General features: G+C 42.2%; 1 protein-coding gene across 5 annotated transcripts; it reads left to right on the plus strand.

Moving 5' to 3' along the window:
• The first annotated feature begins 475 nt into the window (after positions 1 to 475).
• Positions 476 to 23,897, plus strand: LOC143328906 (uncharacterized). 5 transcript variants are annotated; one of them, XM_076744372.1, is made up of 7 exons: positions 476 to 632; positions 9,961 to 11,136; positions 12,337 to 12,551; positions 13,939 to 14,148; positions 15,960 to 16,522; positions 16,860 to 16,951; positions 19,175 to 23,897. In XM_076744372.1, the coding sequence occupies exons 2-7, from the start codon at positions 10,090 to 10,092 to the stop codon at positions 19,265 to 19,267; spliced, it is 2,220 nt and encodes a 739-aa protein (XP_076600487.1). In that variant the 5' UTR covers positions 476 to 632; positions 9,961 to 10,089; the 3' UTR covers positions 19,268 to 23,897. The 5 variants fall into 5 exon arrangements, with proteins under 5 accessions (XP_076600487.1, XP_076600485.1, XP_076600486.1 ...); XM_076744370.1 differs by lacking the exon at positions 476 to 632 and adding an exon at positions 6,900 to 7,262 and having other exon boundaries at positions 19,145 to 23,897; XM_076744371.1 differs by lacking the exon at positions 476 to 632 and adding an exon at positions 6,901 to 7,262 and having other exon boundaries at positions 18,936 to 23,897.
• The last annotated feature ends 1,033 nt before the right edge of the window (positions 23,898 to 24,930 follow it).

A 24,930-nucleotide genomic window follows, 5' to 3' on the forward strand; every position in this document is an offset into this window, starting at 1 on the left:
ATGCCTCGTATGAAACACAACGACTGTTACACTGCAAGGACATCACACACAGTAATGAAATAACCATCCCAGATAGATGGTGTGTGTGTGTGTGTGTGTGTGTGTGTGTGTGTGTGTAGGAGATTATCAAGTTGAGTTTCAACGTCAAAAAAAAACACAACACACTAATCCTCCGAAAGGTTGGATAAGACAGACGCAGATGACAGATGTGCCTCACTTGTCTGTGTGTGTGTGTGTGTGTGTGTGTGTGTGTGTGTGTGTGTGTGTGAGAGAGAGAGAGAGAGAGAGAGAGAGAGTGTATTATGAATGCCAATATCCGTCCTATAATAAGTGTGTCAGTGTGAGAGTGTGAGGCTGAACATGTGTGTGTGTGTGTGTGTGTGTGTCGCAAATGTCGCTAAAGCTGCTGTTTTCTGATTGGCTGCTGCCCACACATACTCAATATGCACCCCGCTGGCACTGAAATGTGTGCATGAGAGAGAGAGCGAGTCGGGGGATATAAAGGGGAAAGACAGGAATAATCTAAGTGAGAAGAGAAACACGGTGGCAAAGGAGAAGAAACAGAACAATAATTTGCGTTCATGCTCGTGTAACCAGTTTCCATCGCGCCACTTTATCAGCTGGAACAGCAGGTAAGACACCACTCTGCCTCTGTTTTCTGTGCTTTCATTTGCCTTGAAAGTTTGTTCTGAGAGCTGTGAAAGACATCAACAAGAGTAAGAATGAATTATGGCTTAAATGATTCTTTCTTCAAACTGGAGACTTTCCTGTGTTTTTTATGTGCGTCATATGTTTAAGAAGAGGTCCATCCATGGTGTTGTGTTGTGAAGCTCAGCTTGAGAGTTATTATACCTGTATGGATACCTGGAGGGGACAGAAGAACACAGTCTGGTGTGTATTTGATCAAAGGTTAGATAATACTCTCGTCCAGGTGTGTGATCATTACAGAGGTGTGAAACCAAACCAAATCAAGGATAAAACTTTGGAGAGTGAGCATGAAGTTTCTGCTCAATGCTGACATGCAGCTCAAGGTTGTCTTAAAAAGGTCAAAGTCAACATAAAACACGGCATTGTTTTGTCTTTACATTTTACCAAGGCAAGCCAGTCGACAGCAGGGGGCACCAAATCTGCTGGGGGGGGGGGGTTCAAAAATTCACTAAGACATGGAGAAACATTTTATGTGTTTGCTATTTTTCACAATAATTTGTAGGACCCATTCCAAAAAAGTTCCAAACATTTTTCATGAAGTGGTTTATCCAATCATGTGTTCACAAAGTGGTGAACCTCTCTCCATCCTCACTTGTGTACGACTGTGTCTTTCCAGGATGCCCCTTTCATACCCAATCATGATACTATCACCTGTTACCAATTTACCTGTGAAATGTTCCAAACAGGTGTTTTTGGAGCATTCCACATCTTTCCCAGTCTTCAGTTGCTCCTGTCCCACCATATTTGAAACGTGTTGCTGCATCAAACTCAGAATAAGAAAATATTTACAAAAATCTATGATGTTGATGAGGTCAAGCATTAAACGTATCGTCTTTGTACTGTTGTAAATTGAGTATATGTCAAAAAAGATTACCAATCATCACATTCTGCTTTATTTATGGTTTACACAGTGTCCCATCTTTTTGGAATCAGTAATCTAGCCTACATAACACTCATAGTGTTTCACTTTTTCATGCATATGAAAGTTATGAACAAGAGAGACAGCACAGTGTTAGATTAAACTGACCAACCGAAGCCGAGACAGAGTTTGCCGGGGTACGGGAACACCGCCTGGACAAAACATGCGCAGGCTGTAATACTAGAACTGGTAGTAATAATGATAGCAATTTGTTTAGTTTATTTATAATTATGATTATATTTGCCAATGACTACTTTTGATGGCAGTGCATGGTTGCCTGTCTTAGTATAACATTTATTTATTTACTGCTGTGGCTCAGGAGGTAGAGCGGTTGTCCACCTATCAGATGGTCGGGGGTTTGATCCCTGGCCTGGGCAGTCCACATGTCGAAATATCCTTGAGCAAGATACTGAACCCCAAGAATTTCCCCCAATGTGCCATCGGTGTGTGTGTTTGAATGAGTAACGCTCACACTGAGCAGGTGGCTTAATGTGCGAACGGGTGAATGCAGACTTGTGTTGTAAAAGTGCTTTGAGTGGTTGTCAGACTAGAAAAGTGCTATACAGATCATCTGACTTTGATGCCAGTCACCAAATTTACCAAATTTAACATCGATTGTCCAAGCCACATTTGGTGGTCAGTCCTTCAGTGTCAAGGACAAGTTTCTTTCTGGAGATTCGCCAAAGTTCAATAATTCCCATAACGTGTGAGCATGTCTGCACTTACAATACACCTGACGAGGTTAACGCTGATTTGCTGGTCTGTCCAGCCTTTCTTCAGCATCTCTGAGGACACTGAAGTTAACACTCAGGAAAAAGTATCACATCAGTGGGTGTAGAGCCCGACAGCCAGACTGAGGTAGAAGTGGACAAGGGAGAAAAAAATGGTGCCTTTGATCATCAAATACCTTCTGGAATACACAGAGACATTGAGGATTGGTGAGAGGAGGATTTTTTATTATTATTAATTTTGCTGGGTTTAGCAAGCCTGAACATGTTGGAGTGAAAAATTGTAAGTAATATTTTTCCAGCTGACTGATTAAGTGTCTTGGAGAAACAATTGCATGAAGAGCAGTCATGGTGGTCTTCGATGTAATTTGCAGCACTCCCCTGTGCAATATTTGTATCTGTGTGTCACGAGTCAAACGAGTCAACCAAAAGCCTATTTATCTGATTGCCTTTCGTCTCTTAACTGGAGGGGGAGAGTTCAGGCGTCATTTCATCCAATGGCTCAATTGATCTGTGAGGGTGGAATACAGGAAACACTGATGATGTTAACACAGAGTGAAAGAAAGAGGAAGGCAGTGTGTGTGTGTGTGTGTGTGTGTGTGTGTGTGTGTGTGTGTGTGTGTGTTGGTGTGTGTTGGTGTGTCTGTATGCGTGTCAGTGATAGAGCTGGCAGCAAAGTGTCATCTAGCTGTGACCTTGTCTTTCATCCAAAACCATGTAATGATTTACACTGTTGGAAAAATCCACTGCATGCAATGCAGTCACAGTAAAGCCATTTTGATATCTCACATGAAAGTAGGATTACACGCATACATGTGGCTGCTTAATTAAACACTGAGTCTGATCCAGTCAGTGACCTCTGATACAACAGGCAAGTGGGTGACAACTCAAAGTAAAAAGCGTAGATTCTCAAAAACATCCCCCCATTTAGCGTTTTGATGATGCTGGTGGAGAACACCGTCTGACATGACGCTCCAAAACCTCCTAGAGACGTTCAGGTGGTTTGCAATCAGGTGACATGTCTCATCATTGTGTTCCTCTGCTTATTTATTCAAGTCTTTCCTTTAGTTTGTCACCCGTCTACATTTATGTCACACTTGGACAATATCACATAAAGATTCTAAACATAATTTAAATGCCCTTCAACAATTGTTTCAATAAATCTACTGGAAATGGTACAAAATATACAATAAGTTGACAGAATCCAATAGATATGAGGAGACCGTCACATTCCTCCATTTAATACATGAAACACACACATATGCCATATTTCAGTCATCTTTCCATATCATTTTCCTTTGAGGTTTGACTGGCGCTTATTTAACAATTCTTCATGTGCACTCTGTTTTATCTCAGTGCTCCTGATTCCTAATATTCACATAAGAGTAGTGGGTGGAAAAACGCATAAATGCACATTTTCTTTTGTAGTTTTATATGGAAATTTTGTAAGAATTTGCGTAATATTTGGAAATTTGACCACTGTTGCTTTTAACCTTGACAAACGTCTTTTCCTATTCTTAACCAAGAATCTAAACCTTTACCAGATCAGATGATTCATTTCAGTCATGGCATTTTGGAAGGCACTGGCAAACAATGTTGTCCTGTTAGTAGGATGACACAAAAAAATGTTCATACAGTATTTATGAATGTGGTGACAAATCACATATTTAGACTGGAGAACTTCTTGGCTGTCTGAGTCTGAATTTTGAAGCATGTGGCAATTTTGGCCAATCAGTCACAGCAGGTGTTTTTCCTCTTCACAGCTCAAACCCAACACTGGCTGTGACATCACTGATTGAGGTGATGTGGCTTTAACCCAGGAAGAGAAGTGCAGCTGCACATTCATTTTATTTGAGAGATTCAATAAACTGCTGCCACTAAATACCAGCCATCAGCAGCTGTAATCCACTGCCTTTACCACTGAACCCAGACTGAATCAGTATTCATTATTCCAGATGAAAACATTGAGGATGTAACTGGTCCTGACACACACACACACACACACACACACACACACACACACACACACACACACACAGAGTTCAGGGACAGCAGTTACAACTTGCATGCAGTGACACCGTGTACTGTAATCTCTAGCATTAATTTAATCTAAATTTCAATCTATACCATGTTTGAAAATAGTCCCAGATGAACCCAGTACACTCCAAGCTTTGTGTTTACTGTGAAGGGTTAAGAGCACATCGTCACCAGATTAAAGCACAAGTCATATAATAAGGACCTCATATCTGAAGGTCAAACCTGGGTCTTGCTTCTCATGATGATGGCAGAAGCACTCATCTCTGTCTCCTCCTGTCTGTCTGTCTGTCTGTCTGTCTGTCTGTCTGTCTGTCTGTCTGTCTGTCCGTCCGTCCGTCTGTCTGTCTCCATCACTTTCTCTTCATCAGTCTGTCTGCCTCTTAGTCTGTCTGTGTCCCTCTCCCTAATCTCTTGTCCCTATCTAGAGTGTCTGGCACCCAGTCCTTTGTTGTGTGTGTGTGTGTGTGTGTGTGTGTGTGTGTGTGTGTGTGTGTGTGTGTGTTCAGGTCTGTTGAGCCAGATGTGATCTGGTGTCCAGACACTGGAACCTCACCTCACCTCACCTTGAGCTCTCTCACACCCACACACACTCTCACACACACAGAGATGACACAACAGCCTGTCGGTCAATGGTCATTAATCAACCAGCAGGGTCATTTCATTTCATCCATCGCTTACTCCTTCGACTGCAAAAATGGCGAGAATGTTTGGATATATTTTTGTAAATAGCTCCTTTACAAATGAGTGAGGTGGAGCAAGAAGATCTACAAATGAAAGGAGGGGAGGAAGTGACAGAGGGAGGCATGAAGGAAAAAAGAACATTTGTCGAGGACAAATGTAGCTACAGTGGTTTATTGAGCCTGTGACAATGAGGCAGTTTGTCACTCAAGCCCAGCAAATAAATCAATTGTGTGTTCGTACGATATATAAAGCAAACAGTAGCTGCTGAAATGTGAAATCCTGCTCTCTGTCATACCACTTTTACACAAAAGATTATTGCGTCTGTGTCAGTTTTTTAAACACAGGTAAACCCACTAAAATAGGTGATTGACTTTTGTCCTGTTGGACAATGAGATGAATTCTGGCGTCTTGTGTTCAACGTTATAAACATGAAGGGAAACAGGGAACAGTGGAAAGCAGCATGGAGGCCAGTGACAGTATAATGGTGGTTACTTTTTATATCTTTAATGAGATGATGGTGATTAGATGAAAATGGAGCGTAACAAGCTGACATTTCTGTCTGATATCAGGCAACATTTACACACAACTTCAATGCACATCAACTTCATGCTGGGAAAGTGGAGAAATTGTGTGTGTCCACCTGGCTGTCATCTTTCCAGCACTGCCAACTGGAGCTGGAGCTGATAAATACCTGAATGCTGATTGTAGTCTTTCCCACACAAGACAAAAAACAGATTGTAGTGGGTGTTAGTGGAAAGTGTGTGACAGTGTTTAAGAGGATCTGCTGTAACTTACATGCATTTCTAAGCATCACTCTCTTTCCTAAAGTTATTCTTTCTATGCGATTGGCTGCATAACTCAAGAAGACAGATAAAGAGATCACTTACGGTGAACTGAAAGTTTGCTGCATGGTTTATTTACATTATTACGTGCATTGGTTGTTGAGCTGAAGCATGTTGCTACATGTGGTTGTTTTGTTACACTGTAGTGAGCTGCTTTGTGTTATATGCTTTGAGCCATATTGATTCGCTATCCATGAAACTGGACACCCAGGGCTATGAGTGAAAAAACACAAAAACTGACGCATCAGTATTTCCTGAAAGCATGCCCAGTTATACTGGGATAGATACTGGTCTGTGTGGTTTTGGATTTAGCAAATTAGTTCAAATATAATACTGGTAGTTTAAATACATATGGCACATAGCCAACCTGGAAGGAATATTCTAAAACACTCTATTTATCTTTATAAATTAGCATTACCATTTACTGTAAGTTACCATAATTCCTCCATCCAAACTGTGAATTTAGTGAATGTTGCATCCCTAAAGGCCTAGCCCACTTTATAAGATGGCTATCTTTTACAATGGAGCCTGGAGGGAGGAATGCAACACAGTGTGCAGGTAGAGGGATGACACAGAGCGAGAGAGAGAGAGAGAGGGAGAGGGAGAGGGAGGGGAAGAGAGAGAGAGGCAGACGAGAGAGAGAGAGAGAGAGGGAGGGAGGGAGGGAGAGAGAGAGGGAGGGATAGAGAGAGAGAGAGAGAGGGAGGGAGAGAGAGACAGAGTGACAGAGAGAGAGAGAGAAAGAGAGGGAGAGGGAGAGGAAGAGAGAGAGAGGCAGATGAGAGAGAGAGAGAGAGGGAGAGAGGGAGGGAGAGAGAGAGAGGGAGAGGAAGAGAGAGAGAGGCAGACAAGACAGAGAGAGAGAGAGGGAGGGAGGGAGGGAGAGAGAGAGGGGGAGAGGAAGAGAGAGAGAGGCAGACAAGACAGAGAGAGAGAGAGAGAGAGAGAGAGAGAGAGGGAGAGGAAGGGAGAGAGAGAGAGGGAGGGAGAGAGAGACAGAGAGTGAGAGAGAGAGAGAGGGAGGGAGAGAGAGAGAGAGAGAGATGTACAATAGTCTGCCAATACAGATTTATCTCTTCTGCTCTAATTCACCGACAACATAATAGCACAGGTCGATATATCCTTCCTCTCTCTCTCTGCTCCTCTCTCCTCACTCTCTGCCTCTCTCCACCACACACACACAAACACACACACGCGCCGCAGCCGTCAGCTTGTATGCGTCCCTCCTCGCGCCAGCGGGTGGCCGCCTGGCTGCTCGCGCTGCCGTTGGGGAGAGGTGGAGAGGAATGCGCGCGCCGCGGCCGCCTGGAGATGATCTCGTTTTGGCTGCTGTGCTGGAAGCTGTTGGTAGGTAAATAAATGAATCAATGACACACGTCAACAACGTCGTTATAATAAACAAGAACACTTTTCCCGGGCTTTATGGCCTCCTCGTGCGGTGGAGATTTGGGGACGTTTTTGGCGGACACCACGTAGCCTATGCGCGAGGTGTCTGCGCGAGGCTTTGGCTTAGCTTGAGCTACCATCAAAGCCCGGTTTTTTGGCTTCTGTGTGTGCGCTTATCTGTCACGATTTTGGTGCTTTGCCCGATTTTAGGATGCTGTCTTATATAACAAATTTGGCTGAGCAGACATCTGACAGAATAGACAGAACAGAATATGATACTGAAGAAAAAACAGAATATTCTCATCACATTGTAACTACACTGGATGATGTAGAATATAATACATGAGAACAGAATGTGACAGATGTGAGTGAATAGAACACGATATTGAACAGAATAGTGAATTGCTGGATGCTTACTGACGAGGCAACATGCCTACACTTATTCCTCATCTTTGATAAAACACATGATGCCTAAAGCTGCTCTGTAATCCTCCCACCACACTCTCACACTCCCTCCCTCCCTCCCTCTCTCTCTGTCTCTGTCTCTCTCTCTCTCTCTCTCTCTCTCACACACACACACACACACACACACACACACACACACACACACACACACACAGAGGTGTCTGATTAAATGGTGCTGATGATGCTGTCTCCAGCTGTTGATGGGGGGCAAACAGGTTTGAGACTAGAACTAAATTCACTTCAGAGGCCGTTTAACAGCATGTAGAAACTGGATTTCATATATTTTACATCTGAAGCTGGAAGTGAAGTTGTGCATCTCACAGAGGTTACAGAGGTCTGCCAATAATCCAAAAGGTCACAGGTTCAAATCCGGGCAGGCAGTGATCGGAAGCGTGGATTAGAGTTGATGTGTAACTAATAACTCTCCAATCCTCCCCATATGTTGTGACTTCTCTGAGGAATTGAAGATTTGCCTATATTGAGAATAAGTTGATTGAATGACTGCAGGAGCAGCCATGCACTGTCATTAAGGCTCCTTCATACGTCCTCTGATGAAGACATGAATGTATTGCGATGTCTGCTCACCAAAAATGTTTACAGCAGTATAGTGTCTGAGCTTATGTCTTACTTTACTTAGGACAGCTGTAGAAAGGATTCGTGCTGATGCTCAAGTGATGAAGAGAACTGTTAATCACTGGCTATGTGATGTGTTTGAAATGAAAACTGTTTGAAGATAATGCCTGAGCCTTGACATCACCGTTAATTGAGGATTTCAATGCTGAGGAAATTAAATGTATGCAACTAAATGTTGTCTAAGGGAAAGAACGACAACATCCCATCGAACGTGACGCTTCCTCGTGCACCGACCAACATGAAACAATCCTGTGACACATTTTGGTCCATTTAGAAACCAGCCAGGCTCCTCATAAAAGATGCAATACTCAGTTTCCACCTGGAAACACCAAAAACTGCATGGAGAAAGCCGTTTGGCATGTTACAGATGCTTTGGCAGTCATTCAGTGTTTCTGCTACAGAGGCATCACTAATCATTTCATAAAAGGTCTAATTTGGTCTTCAAGGCTGGGATGCATTCTGCAGTCATTTTAGTGTTTCTTAATGTTTTTAGGTTAGCAAGCATAGATAGGCATTTTGTCACTTTTCATACTTTATTTGTTAAATGTCTATTATCAATATAACTATAATGCAGGTGAAGACGTGCATGTACCATAACTGGGAGTTGTTGCTGTATAATAAGTGATTCATTTGATCTTTCTTCACACATTGTGACTTAACTGAAAGAGAAATGACTTTAGCAGCTTGCCTGCCTCTGCATCTATACTTAGTGTTACCATAGCAACACCTCCCGTCTGTCACCAGCACATGCCTGGAAGGACAGACCATAATAATCTGCTAACCCACTCACAGCCAACGCATTGCCACCATGGTAACGATATGAAGGCTTGAGTAAAACCCATCAAACATTACATGTTTTTAATCTACGCGATGTGTATGTGCGCATAGATGTGTGTCTGTGTCAGGTGTGTGTGGATGGAACTTAATGATACAGTTCAGCACTGAAGCTGAATTTTTATTTTTCATTACTGTTTGCTTGTACTTTGTTTATATATTCCAAATAAAACCACATTTGCTACTTACATAAGGCAATGTAGCAGTTTGCCAGTTTTTTAGGTTGAATCATTATTATATCAATATGTGGCAGAGACATGCCTGAAGGGACAGTTTGAGTGAGGTCAGTGAGGATAAATAGACAGTGAATGCAGATGCACTTTCTAGGTCAAGCTCATTCAAAAGTGTAGACATTTTGACTTGTGTCAAATTAAATAAGTGGAATTTCGTAGTGAAATGACTCATGAATGACTCAAAGAATCATTCAGAAATTTGATTTAGTGTTTTGACTTGAAATCCTCCCATAAATCAAAATTTTAGGATTATTAATTTGATCTGATGCAATTTTATGATAACAAAAATGTTATAATTTTGATTGAAAAAGATGTCTTAGTACCGCAGAATGTTCATTGTCTCATAACTTTGACTTGAAAAGTTGAATTTTTTCCTGGCAGGAATGGACCTCCATGCACATCTCGTTTAAATAACTATAAAATGTTTAGAATGTATTAGTATTGAGGCTGTAATCAAGTTATCAGGTTATGTAATTCAGCTTTTGTGCCCACAGAGAGCCACAGCTGGGCTAAGGAGGATACCAGCTGAGCTAACTGACGGTAACCAAGACAACGGTAGCTCCAGCAACAGTAACCCTCTCAACAACTCCCCAACTCCAGTACAGCCAGCAGATCCTGATACCATGGAAATCAGCTCATCGCCACCGCTAACAGACCTGGACAGAGAAAATTTGGTTAGCTGGCACAGCCGGGAAGTAGAAGAACTCCATTACCCAGAGGTCCATGGGGTGCAGCAGCCAATCAAGAATGAGCAGGAGGACGAAGAGACTGCAGAGAGAGAACATGGAAAAACAGATGGAGATGAGTGTGACTATCTTGTTTTTGAGATTGGAGAACGGAAGAGGGGGGAGGAAGTTGATGAAAATGAAGGAGGACAGAAGACAGAAGGAGGAGAGGAGGGAGAAGATGGGGGAAGAGGAGAAGCAGAAAGAAAGGATGAAGGGAGAGGAGAAATAGAGGGAGGAGATGGAAGTAAAGGAGACACAGAGAGAGAAGATTTGAGGACAAGAGAAATTGAGAGAGAAGATGAAGGGGAGGTAAAAATAGAAGGTGAAGATGCAGGGACTGAAGAAGATGGAGGAAGAGGAGACATAAAGGAAGAGGATGGGTGGATAGGAAAGACAGTGGAAAAGATGACAGATGATACTCTGGCAGAGCTCCTCTTCATCTCAGACAGTTCACTGTGTCCTTCATCATCAGAGCCCCTGACTGTCGCCTCAGACCCTTCAGAGCAGCCCGCGGCGGCCATGTTGCAGGAGGCCTGGGGTAACGACCTCGGCAACAGAGACGACCTGAGCGACAGTCACCTGAGCGACTGCCTCCAAGCTGAACTCGCTATCGTGTACTCGGACAGCGAAGCAGGGGAGGACCAATGGGCAGCCTTCGCGCCCTGTGATGTCACCAACCAGGAGGAAGCAGGTGATATGCATGATAACATCTGTGATGGAGATAGGAAAGAGGAGGAGAGAGGAGGAGGGAATGAGGAAGAGGACAAGCCTGAAGTAGAAACTGGAGGAGAGGAGCAGAGAGAGGAGGGAGCAGAGAAGGAGCAGGAGGAGAGGAGGGGAGGCAGGGATGACGATGACGTGGACATGAGGTCGAGGAGAGATCTTTTCCTGAGGTCTCCTTCTGTCAGCTCCACAGCCAGCTCCACGGACCCCGACAGGAGGGTAAGACAGTCCCCCCCCATGCCTATATTGGAATTAGGTTTATATTAAATGATTTCGCCTCAGTAGTAGTGTTCAGGAAGTAGTATGACCTCTATGAAGCAAAGTGCAAAGTCAGCATGTGGAGGACGGCTGGTGAATGTCCACCAAGTGCATCCGATTGTCATGCTAGAGAGCTCGCACACACCCTGCCGGTTAATGTTTGTTCGGGTTGTTTTGTTTTGTTGTTCAAAGCAAAAGAAAATGCCTACCAGCACCTCTAAAGCTAACTATTTCACGCGTAGTGTCTTGTTTGCTTATCTGTACATACAAGGGTATGACAATTTTTGCCTTGGGGAAGGGAACCTGCAAGGTAGCTGGAGACGCTGCACAGACGTGTTGGATGGATCGATAAACTCTTTTTACAGCATGTAACATGTTAAGGAGTGTGCTTTAGAGGCGCTGAAGCTGCTGTTTTTATAGCTCAGTGTGCCCTTTCTATTCAGTCTTTTCATCTCACAATCAGAGAGCAGTGAATAAATGGAAAGTACTCCTCTAACTACGCTGCAGTTGTGGATGCTACAGAAATGAGCAAAACATTGTCATCAAAAGCAAAGTGGCCAGTATCAGCCTCTCTGTGGTCACAGGGTTGTTTTAGCAGCACTTTTAAAACATGAATTCCTCGCAAATTCTCTACCGGCAGCAAATATTACACAGTTCTCACCACACTGAGGTGGTACAGTCGAACATATGCATGCTAAGAGAGATGCACTTTGTTGACAGCAATGTCAGATTGAACAAATGTTAAGGCTGCTACGATGTCTGACAGCAGGTACACACTACATTTGCGTATGCTTGCTGTGTTATGGTATTTTTTGAAATCACAGGTAACTGTCAGGTGTGCATGTAAGTGATAATAATCAGTTAGAGCCCCAGTGGAATGATCTTTCTTTAATTCACCTTGGTCACTGTCCACAAGACACAATAAAAGCTTACACTGAAGCCATGTTGACTGCTGTGCACTGGCCTATGAGAAAGCAATGCCAATGTACCAAGTGGCAAGTGCGATACATCTCAGTCATTTCTCAAAGCAGATGACCCCTGTGTTTCAGTTTCAAAAATCTTGTCTTGGTTGGTTCCGTGAATGTGTCTTTTCAGACTGGAAACACCTCCCCTCACCTGTATGTTCAGTTATCTGATCCTGAACCTCATCTTTCCCATCAGGTTCCTGTAGATTTCTGTGTCCTCCAACACTCCCACAGTGAAAATGTCTCCACTGAGCATGTGGACTTTCTGTTGGCCCGCCAGCAGTGGAGGAAGATGGAGGAGGAGGTAAAAGGTCAGCCAATTCCCAAACCAGGGCTCAGAGCTCAGGGGAGCTTCCAGGGCACCCACAGTTCCATGTACCCCCCCACTCGCAGCCCCCGACTCAAACACAGGTAGGAAATGCTGGAGGTACTCACAGTTATACTTTCTTCTTTTTGATTGACTCAGTTTACAAATACTAATTGTTTATCTCTGAAGCTGTTTTTGACACTAATCACTTTTTGGGCTTAGCAGTGGATTTCCATTGCAAGTTCGTAAGCAAAGTGAGAAGTTAGCTGGGTTTCACGACACTTCATTGAGAGCTGATAGTGTTTCAGCAATTTTTGTGACTCAAGCACTGTTTTCTCAGCATAAATCCTGTCTCTAAATAACTAAAACTGTACCGGAATCAAGTCGACTTAACTGTTCCCATTGTCAGGGCTGTTTTTTTGTTTATGGCTTAAGAAATCATGAAATAGTTCTTATTTAGTTTCAACATGCCGTGCAACTGAAACATTTACTAGATTAAATGATCAGTTGATTGAGAGAAAAATCACTGGCTAGAAACTATTTTAATAATTGCGTTCTCATTGATTCATTTTCAACCAAAACATAACATAACGTATAATCAGCTTCTTAAATGTGAGGACTTGCTGCAGGGAAATTTAGGAAATAATGTTGTGCATTTTTGACAGTTTTCTGAGGTTTTTGTAGACACAAAGATGAACACAACTGTTAAAGCGATCAGCAGAGTGGGGCGGCTGTGGCTCAGGAGGTAGAGCAGTCGTCCACTTATCAGACGGTTGGTGGTTTGATCTCTATCTTGCCCAAAGTATCCTTGATGCTGTGCCATCGGTGTGTGTGTGAATGGCTTTTAATGAGCAGGTGCCCTAGCCATCGTATGAATGTGTGTGAATGGAGACTTGTGTTGTAAAAGCACTTTGAGTGGTCATCGGACTAAAAAAGGGCTACATAAATACAGTCGATTTACCATTTCATTGATGGTGAATGTCAGACATTCAGCTGCTGACAGACAGAAAAAAAAATCTATAGTGTTGCAAAAATGTTTTTACATTTTAAAAAAGGAAGATGCTCACTGATGGAAACAGATTTCTCTGCCTTACCTGCTTGTGCTTCATGTGGAACATCAGCACAATATAACCAGCTTGAATATGATTGGCTAGACACCTGTCAGACACACAACTGATGATTCTGAAGCATAAGCAAAGCAGCTGATGTTCAAGGTACATAACTGTAACACCTACGCTTCACATGCAGACAGGGGACCTCACTGCACTTTAGCCCCTCTTTATCACCATCGTGGCTGCTAAAAACACTGCACTCTACATGCTTATCACATGTCGGTCAGAAGAGACAAATTCATCCATTGAAACAAAAGACCAATGGCAAAGATTTCCTAAAACTTGAACAACAATTAAACGGAAACACAAGTCGTGTCGTCTGTTGGCTTGTTTTTAGCTAATCATAACTTAAACTAGATTTCCTCCTGTTCTCTCAAAGGGAGATCCACCCGCCAGGGCCAAGGGAGCCCCCCTTGTCCTCCACCCTGTCCCCCAGTTCAGAGGACTCAGGCCTGGATGACTCGTCTTACCGCAGCCCCCTGGAGGAGCCAGAGACTGCAGTGGAGAGAGAGATCCGACTGACTCTGGAGAGAGAGGAACGGCACCGCAGGGAGAGGGGGATGATTGCACAGGGCCTGACCATACCCAGGTATTAACAGCTGCCAGAAAGGGTCCTGTTTTTCTTCCTCTGCTGCACTTCATGCCAAGAGCTCTTTTTAGCTACAGAAATTGGCACCTCAGGCTTGTGGCATTGTAGAATCCTACACAGCAGTATAATTCAGTCTTTGTGGTGCAGCAAGAAGAGTATTGAAGAATGGGTTTTCCTCAGGGAGGAATGTGGGGGTGGAGCAGGTTGGAAGGAGATATCGGTTGGAGTGGTTTTCACCACACCTGACAGATATGACCCTGTCACCAACTGAACACCAGCTGTACATTATAACCACTGGAAGAGAACGCAACATAGTCCCTGTTCAGCTAAAGCCTGACGTAGACGTAGACGTAGACGTAGACGTAGCATATCGTAGCTCTTGGATTTGAAACAGGACAAACTACATGTGCCTATTTGTGCTGAAATGTTTACAGTCTGACCAACGCTGTCTGTCATAATACACCTGTAAAGGTATTTTAGGTGGAGATAATAACTAACTAATTAGCTGGACTCAGTGATGCAGACCGATAGACAGAATGAATGAATACAGGATTTATTTGAACAGAAAAAACTTGTTAACAACGCACTCAAACAGTGCAGGACAAAATAATAAACAAAGTGCAGGTCGGCGGCAGAGCGTGACACTGGATGTGGCTGGAAGGCACTGAAAAATAAAGGAAACAAATATGAGTGGCAGTCCAAATGCTAGGAAACAAAAGAACCCCAAAACACGAGGCTTCTGTCAAACAATGACAGGAAGTGACAAGAGCCAGTTTACCGAGTGCAATACTCACACGAAGCACAGACGCAGAAACACTGAAGAGATCAGGACGAACTGACAACCATTGGTGCAGAAAGCCAACCTTAAGTACTGCTGGTTTGATGAGTCTGATGCGCAGCAGGTGTGCAGGTGATTAGGCAGAGCCAGCAGAGACAGAGGAGGCACGTCCAGTCTCAGACAGACAGGGGGTCAGACAGAGAGGCAAATAACACTAGGAGAAAAGGGAAAATGGAAAACACTAGGAATGGACAGATGAGCACCCCAACACTAAGAGTGGGTCAGTGTGACTACAGGACATGAACGAAAGACAGTTCAAAGAACAATTCATTCTTAACATTCTTTCAATATGGAGTTAAATATATTGTGCCAACTTTATCAGGTGTGTGATGGAAAACATAACTGATCCACTCAGTATTGTCCATGGCTAATTAAATGGGTGAAGCCCTATTTATTGTAAAGATTTTGTTAAAAACTGCAACTTTTGGACTTTGAAAGTACTACAAAATGAAAATGGTGAAATTTACTTTTTGAGATTCCTTTTTTTTCTTTGCCCCTTAATGACAGGTTAGCAAATGTGTTAGCAAGTGAGCAAGCATGTTAGCAAACAGTTGCCTATCTAACAGACACCGAACAACAGTAGTTTTAGTTGGAGACATGTCTTTGGTCCCCACATAAACAGAAGTCCAATATTTAAGATTGAAGGTACAAGAAGCATGAGTTCAAGGGTTTTACAGTGAAATGCTGTAGTTGTAGTCTCTTTATGCTGCTCACAGAACAAAAATTATATTGATGGATGAATAAACAGGAAGTCAGAAAAATAAACTAGTATTCATTCATAAAGCCATTTGATCCAATAAACATGTGTACAAAATATTAGTGCAGCTTTCAAAATATGGATAATTGTGCCAAATATCCAAATATAGGATTGTCCAGCAATACAAAAGACTTTATTAAACTGTGAACTGTGAACCAGACAAACTGAGCCAAAGTGAAACTTGTTATTGTCATTTTTCTGTTGTTCTGTGTTCAGACCATCCACCCTGCAAACAGGACGATCTCCACCCAGACCTCCAGCCTGCCGCACCCCTACCTTGTCCATCTCCCCATCCCCTTCCTGCTCCTCTTCTCTTCCTCGATCTGTCTACCATGAAATGACAGCCAACAATGTCATTATCTTGGAGCCCGACTGCGCCAGCTCCGCCTCCAGGAACCGCCTGCTCTCCTCCGCAATCGGGGGCCTCTCCGATTGGCCGACAAACCTGGACACGGTGCCTTCCGCCAACGTCATCGTCGTGGAAACCTCCAATCTGATCATTCGCAGCGCTTCCGAGTTCTGCCTGAGCACGGTGCCTGTGTCCATGGAAACCCAGGAGAGCACTTTCTCGTCAAATCCGTTTTTTAAGCTCCGCTCCCTCAGCAGCCAGTCGCTGGTGGAGCAAGAGATCCGCATGGTGAAGCAGAGGGAGGAGGAGTGGAGGAGGCAGAGGGAGGAGATGTGGAGGAGGAGGAGGGAGGAGGAGTGGAGGAGAGGGAGAGAGAGGTACGATACCGTGCTGGTGTCTCCGGGCCTCACCGAGAACATCACTTACAGTGGTACGTAGAGTCACGCCCACTTCCCCCACTGTCAGAAACATGAGCAACCCAACAGTCCAGACACGTTCCTGCTGTGTTGTAGTTTAAATGATCCACTTTCCAAACTTCAAAGACTCCCCTGCACTCTCAGTGAGTGGTCAGGTTTGCAGATGATGGTGTGTTCTCACTGTTCTTAATTCACTGTTGAACAGAACAATGGAGACAGAGTGTGTGGGGTCAGAATGACATTTATAAAAACATGTGTCTGTCTATGGATGAACTCACTAAAAGTTAATACGAAGTGATAATTGTTTTCCTGGTGTGATTATGTTTTTTGTTGCCTTTGTTTTTATTCTAGTGTCAGAGGTTCCAGACAGATGTGTCTCCTCCCCATCGTCCCCATCCAGGACCCGCAAAATGGAACGATCCAGTTTGTCTTGTGACCACAAGGTTGGCTGACTGACACACACGCACATACTGTACACAAGCGCACATACACATGCACACACACACAAATCTACATCTATATCCAGTGAACTGACTGGACAAACTGTCTAATTTTAAAAGTACTTATGGTGCCTCTGACATCCCAGAATATTTATCAGAGAAAAAAAAAAGAGAGAAAAAGCAGTGACAGACCTCTGTTCCACTGTAGGTTAATGCTCAGTTAACTCCCGCATGTGCTGTAACTTTGACTCATCTCTAAGCCTTTCTCAAACTCTATCTCCTTTTGAAGTCACACCTTGTGTTTACATGTACTTAAGCGACAAGGTTACAAACACACTTACACACCCTTTAGTAAACAGGTTTCAGAAAATGGATCTCTCGTTACTTTTACCAAATCAGCTTAATGGAGAAAGCCAACGGTGACCTGGTCAACATAGGTGCATTTAAAAGCACTGATAATAATTAGCTTCAGTAGAAGACCGTTCAAGTCTAGTTTATTTTGTCTTTATTACCCAATATCACAAATCACAAATTAGTCTCACAGGGTTTATATTATGTACAGCTTACAACACACTCAACAAATCTGTTTGAAACTCTTAAAGTTGCATAGCTGATATAATTCAATTGTGGTCACGTGAAAATATGTGAAAATATGCGGGGGAAAAAATCTGACTCCGTAGCTGTTAAACACTCCTAATGACTAATTTTCCACATGTTTAAACAAAGTTTAACCTAAGACTTCTCAAAAAGTAAGAAAGCTTTTTGAAAACACTCAGTTGAAATAGAGTTTAATCTTGAAGGTTAATCATTGCTCAAATGAATATTGCAGTCTTATAAAAGCCATTTTAAACCATCAATCATATTCTTCAATAACCAGTTTGTGTTTTAAATGCAGCTGAATTACATCAGAGTGTCGTGGAAGACTTCAGTGTCCCAGACACATGGGAGGAATTCCAGTCAAATATTAACCGTGTTTATAGACCCATGTTTTTATGAGTACGTGACTAATGAGGACAACAAATTTTGAAACTGGTCCAGTATTGAGTGAGAGCGCTGCAGCCAGCAGCTGTGAAAACAGGCCGCAATGTAATGCCTATGGACGTTTGCATACCATCAATGTATGTCCTCTAAAAGTCAGATTGTTCTAATAAGTGTCTGACAACATGGAGTGGAACTATGGAAAGGATCCTTACAGAAATAGACCTTTATGTTAAAGAGTAAGATCAGTTTTGTTTAATCAGGAACAGCCACTATATCGCTCTCACCAAAGCCACCGAACTCCATTCACAAAAGCAGTAATTTTATCATCATAAAGCACACTTCATTCAAACTTAACAGAAACAAAATAAAACTCACCAAAACCCTCTTGGGGTTTGTCACCACAAACTCTGGTTTGGTCAAAATAAACTCTTAATTCACTGAATTAAAGCGCGAGAAAGGGCGGACATCAGAGAAGGAGCAGAAATGGTGTGTGGACGACGTGTGCATTTTCATTCACATTTAAAGTGAGATTTAAATAGTTCAGACTTCAACACATTTTCCTAGTAAAAAAAAAAAGTTATTACCTGATAAAAGAAAGCCTGCCATACACCATGAACACATCATCCTGTAATTTAAATGTGTATGTTCATTAATAAAATAAGTTTACTGACTAGTATGTCTGGTGCTGACTAGTGTGGGTAGCAACAATTAATTGACGGGTCGACTGATCATGCACTTCACACTTCTCAGCACTAGCATATCGACTCCATAGTGATCCCTTGTTTATATAGAGATATTGATGACTGCAGCTTTAATCACATACAGCACATATACAACACACCACTGAAGAAACACCTAACTTGACAGTATTCTCTTCCTTCATAGCAATATCCACATAAATGTTTCTTTTTCTTTTGCAATTTCTATACTGGGTGATTGATTTCTTCCTTTACTCATTCATTCATTTGTTACCTTTATTAATTGTGAACTTTGTCATTTTAATCAGTTGGACTGATTAATTTCTTAATCCATTAGTTCACAATTCTGCAAATTCATTATTCAGCTCATGTTTTCATTTACACATCACTGTTTTCATTCATCTGTCCAATAATCCCTCCAACTGTCCCATCCTCTGTCCCATCTGTCAATCATCCATGCATCCCATAATCCATCCAACCATGAAACTATCCATGTATCCATCCATCTTGGCTCCAGTGGTTTAGCTGAATCTTCCCCTCCCTCCAGTTCCCCCCTTCCCTCTCTTCCGTGCCACGACGACAGAACACCATGGCGCAGCGATGGGAGGCCTCCCTGTTAGCCAATCAGAAGAAGGAGTGAGCAACGACAGTGCTCAATTGTCAGCCGTTTAAAAGCCAATATTAAATCTTACACCTCAGTTTCTTCATCCTTCTGTCCAGGAGACATTCACCCAGTCCTCTGTCAGCAGCCAGTGTCTCCGTCAATGTTTGTCAAACTATTGAAGCAGTGGGTTACAGATCTGTTTTCTGTGGGGTGCCACATAAGAAGAGAACTGTTTCTTTCATTAAGCTTGTTTTCAGAGATAAGATCATTTACCTAGTTTGGATTTCCTTAATGTAGTCGAGAAGTCAAACTGATCTTTGCATGATGTGTGAATCAGACTGTGTGACACGATGGCACCGCCCATCGTGTCACAATTTAGAGATTTTCCTTATATATAATAACTTTTGTGGACTGATGAGGCACATTCCCTGGAGGTGTATCACAATCATAAGTGAGTATAAAATTGCAATCATAATAATAGGCCTACCACTGTTTTTGACATGTGGCCTGTACTTTAAGTAAACCTTGGTAACACATGTCAATATCTGCAGTATTCTCCTTTAGTGTTTAATATTTACTGCACTTTGATTTCTAGATGATAATTAATTATGGTACTAGTACAACTGGTTGTTGATATGTATTGATTTTTTATGACAGACTGTAATGTGGTGATTTTCAAACTTTTTCTGGGCAGTCACATTTTCTATTCATTTATTATGTATATTAAAGAGACTAACAGCTTACAGCGTTTGTCACAAAATGTTGTAGCTATGCACTGCACAGATTTGTGAAGGTATATGCAAAACTAATTTAGCATGTTGTGTTCGTGTATTTTAAATGTGCCAACCCAGACTTTGAAAATCACCACCTTAACTGAATGTTCTAATGAGCCATTGATCAATAGAGTTTGGATGTCCCAGGTTTCTGTGTCGGCCATGTTGGCTAAACAGTGCTAGCTGCTAACTGAATACTTTTTGGATCACAGTTGCACAGACTGGCTTTTGCCTCTTGGAGGAGGTTGGTGGTTACCCAGATAGAGTTCCAGACCAGGGTACAGTTTTGTGGGCTTCTTATAAACAAAGCATTTCTACAGAGCAAATATACACTCTGTTTTGAGGATATTTTATTCTTAAAGTTGCAAGCCTGTAATGAAAGTGTGCAGCACAGGGCGAGGACATTTTTAATGAAAGCCGTTGATGTTCTTGACAAAACCGACAACTGCAAGTTCAGCTTGAGCTCCTTTTTTTAAACAATGAAAGGTTCATCAGCTAGCTACCTGTTGTATCACCAGGTTTGGTTTGCTGTAAGATGACAAGAAATATATTTTAAAAAAGGCAAGTAGAAGTAGTCATTTTTCAGGCAGCACCCATTGACGTCTGAAAAAACCTGTGGATACCGGCTCTGATCAGTCACAACTGGTGACAGTACAGCAACAAAGCTATTTAAAAGAAACTTCCAGTATGGATGCACGAGAAAATGGGGTCTGAGAACATGTGTGTTCAGACTGAATACAGTGAATGGGTGCAAACTCACTGTAGGCCGTGCAAACTGAGGAGAAGACATTGAAGATGTTCCACTTCACCACATCTGTACTTATCCTGAGGCTGAGAGACTTTATTAACTTCGTTAAACAGACTCACACAGTCAATTAATACATTGATGGCTAAAGTGGCCACATTTCCAATGCCCCAAAACCAGGACCCTACCACACATCCATGCACATGCTCATGTATGTGCTTATGCACATAGCATCGGGATGGGGGACAGTTATTTCAGTGCTTAGCACAACACAACGCAACATTTTCATTGCTGGGTACTTTTGTGAGGAAGAACTAAGCATCCTGGAACTCTTAAGAAAATAGACTTTTCTCTTCTGTTAGCAGACTGACAGGTTGTGTCAGAAAGTGTCGTAGCCTGTGACACTTTCCTATGGCTAGCAGCAGCGTTGGCCATGTCACATTGATTGACTGACACATACAGGCCTCCAGACAAATGAATGTTCATTTGGTGGTGCATTTTTTATGTGTTTATATTGGGTAATGTTGGACAGAGCATGATAAACATGATCCAAGCACTGAAAGCAAGTATGCTACTGTAATTATTATTTTAATTGTGGTGGAAACTGGGACGATTTGACAGTGGACGTTGAAAACATTTTGTGTTTAACAGATATTTGTTGGGACTCGGGACACCCAGCTTGAAACTGGAACAAACTGGAAGGTCTGGTCACCGTGTTGGTGGCCAGCTTCCCGCTAATGTCTTACATTAGCAGTCTGAGGTGAATAAAGAGCCTATTAAAACACCCCAGCTGTTATGTGAATAGCTGAAGGAGAAAATTCACATTCAGTCTGAACACACCTTTAAAATGAGCTGCCAGGTTACTGCGGTGTTTTCTGGATGTCATGGCCACATATTTGCAGCCCAAATGTTTTAGCTTTAGAAGCGTTAGCATGGAGCATATGCTCAAACACAGACAAATGTTTTTTTGATTGCTACAACCTGGCTAAACTCTGCATTTCTGTGGCTCTGCTGTTTTAGGGAAATAACTCGGGCACTTCTGAAAGAATCAGATTCTCTAATCCTGAAGTCTAGTGAAGATTTTTACATATTTTTATGTCCAGTCTTGATTCCTACAAAGAGAGTTTTATTGTATTGTATTTTTGCTGCATATATTTATGAATTGAGCAATGCTTAGAAATCCTTAAAGCTTTTATTTATAAAAGGTTTATAATATATTGTGTCAGAATGACTATTTGAAGTCTGCCATGTTTTTTAGGAAATGACTTTTGTGTGTGGTGTGTACATGTGTGTACGAGTGTGTGTTTTATAGTAATCCATCCTCCATACATCAGCTAGTCGGAGCTTATTTTAGTTTGACTTCTAGTTCCAGAACAATCTCGCTCACTCGTTTCCCCATTGAACTCAACCTGACTCGGCCGTGGAGCAAAGGTGCGTTCAGGTCAACTCAGAAATGGGATGATTTTAACTGCCAGGGTGAAATTATACCAGGAGAGTGGGGTGCCAAGAGCAGCAGCATCAGTATATTTTGATTGCGCTATAAGCTGTGATGTGTTTGCGCTGCTGTGTTACACTACAAAATATACTACAAAGCATCAAACTACCTTTGTAGCTGACTAACTACATTTGAGCTGTGAGTCACTGTGTAACCTGAAGCTGTGTCTATACATATGATGTAGCCTGTATCTGTATTTCTGCTCTAAATGTTAAGAGGCTGGGTTAGATTTTTTTTCAAGTCTATCTTTATACTTAATATTATATTTCATGTGAAAGAGTTGTTGGTCGCTCTTCTTCATACTGGCTGTAAGATGAAGCAGCTCTAGCAATTGCACTGTAAGACAGACACAAAATTGTCCTCATTCTCTGAGTTTCGCTGAAGTTTATTTGAGACTTCAGCAGTCTGACTTATCAAATCAAGTGGCTATATTTGTCCAGGCAGGAGTTTGTTGGTATATTGTCAATGTTATGTTGACTTCCCATTGATTTCTATTTTCCTCTTACCGCAAAACCAATTTTACAGTCAGAAATGAGTATTTGACCAATGACATCCTTTAAATGAGTGAGGCAATAGCAAGAGTTGGGCATTTTTGCGAGCACATCCTCTTAAAGGAGTCCTCTTTTTGCACATACAGAGCAAATATCAATTGTCCCCTCAAATACCTCAAATATGCAGTTGCTGCCAGAGCTTTGACCATGACTGACTGAAAAGAGAACAAAGCACAACACAAGTCCACAGTTTCATCTCAGACTTTGTGTATATTGTTCCTGTGTAACATTTATGCACACAGAGGTCAAACTTTCTGAAACTCTGTCCCAGCAACACCTCACTTAACTCAACAGGATTCTCATTTTAGTCTGTGACTGGACTATATTCACTTCGTTTGGCCAACTCAAATTACTGAAGCTTCGTATTAGTTCCAGTGGATCGACTGTAGTCACACTAGGATGGGATCCCTTCAGGGCCAGTGTGGAGATGAGGAATGACTACAGTGAAAACTAACCGTTTCAATGTACACATAGCATGTGAGTAATGTATTAAGGTAGACGTGAAAAAATCTGAACATAACCTTTTAGGACAAATCCTGGAGCTGTGATGTCATATGAGAGACTGAGATGTCCTGAATGCATAATAAGAACTGCTATGTCAAAAGCAGGCCAGGTTCGAGTTCTGCATGTCATTATGTCACTATGTTAGATACACTGTATGATAGCACATATTACTCACGATTGTACACTCAGTGTTTGCCCTGTGATTTCATTGCAGTTGGGGTGTTGTATCCACATTCATACCTGGTTTGGCTCCTGTTTTAGTCTCAATGCAGTTTTTGTATCAGCAACTATCTGAGATACTTTATTAATCCACAGCACTACTCTTAGGCTTCAGTTCTGCAAGTCCTGATTGTGTTCATGCCACTTCTCAATGAATGCAGAGGTTACACTGGATGACACCACACGCTGCTTGCTAGAATATTCTGTATGGACTCATATAAACTGCTGTCTTGACTATTACAGCTTCTCCTCACTGCTGTCATTTATTCTGCTTCTGTTTATTTCTTAGTTTATTTGCCTTGAGTTTCAGTCATGTAGTATTGCCAAATGAAAGGTCTGGTGATGATATCTTCAATAAAGCGAGTGACTCTGAAACCTATTGTGTGTGTTTATGGTCTGTTTATTTGTCAGCAATCATGTCAGCGTGTTACAAAAGTAATTACCACACTTGGTAAGGCATACGATCTAAAATGCGGTGCGGAGGCCTGTGGGAACTGATCACCTTCTCTGTGATTAGACAAAGTTAATATTGTGTAATAAATTGACCACAATGTTAAATTACTACATGCAGCAAGGCTTAGCTTAGATTTTTTTTAAAGGTATTCTAGAACATCTCCACACGTTCTGCTCTACACTAAATGTTTCTACACAACTGGACATATCAGACAACCAGTTACACGAACACATTTAGCCAGTCCTAGAAGCAGTTTCTATGTAGCACAACTATCGGTGAAGGTGCGCTGCCAAGATCAGAGTCACAAACAACTTTACTCTTAATATCACCCCGAGCTTCTTGCAAACAGCGATGAAAAAAGGATGATCATTCATTTCCATGACAACTACAATGAGTCAGATGATTTAGAAAGAAAAGAGTGAGCTGTGCAGAACAAAGAATCAACATTAGAAAAACAAGTAGAGGAAAATGCTTGTCAAACTGTGCACAGAGAGCGGATGACGCAGGAACATGGAGAGAGGAAAAAAGCAGTTGAAAGGATGGTTTCATGTATGAAGTTTTCATATCTGAAGGCAGCAGTGGAGGCTGAGCAGCAGGCTGGTGATGAACTGGTCGGGGTGGTCAGTCAGGGATCGCAGCGGGACACAAAGACGTAAGAGACATTGAAAGCTCCTGTATGTCACTCCTCCTCTGTACCTGACACACACAACACACACACACACACACCGTCATCAGTGCAGCATAACTGTGGGCTGCTCTAGATTCAGGCTGGCAGAAAATGTGCTTGGCTCAAAAGCAAAATAGTGAAAATAGAAATGATGGTGTTGTGTTATACTTCAGGAATTCTACAAATTATAAGATGGGACATTGCAAGGGATATGGGTGGGACTCTTCAATTTTGAGACACAGTATACAACATGAGCTTATTAATACTGCAATTGAACATTGCAAGTTCTTT

This window comes from Chaetodon auriga, chromosome 12, assembly GCF_051107435.1.
Source record: "Chaetodon auriga isolate fChaAug3 chromosome 12, fChaAug3.hap1, whole genome shotgun sequence".
NCBI classification, from domain to species: domain Eukaryota; kingdom Metazoa; phylum Chordata; class Actinopteri; order Chaetodontiformes; family Chaetodontidae; genus Chaetodon; species Chaetodon auriga.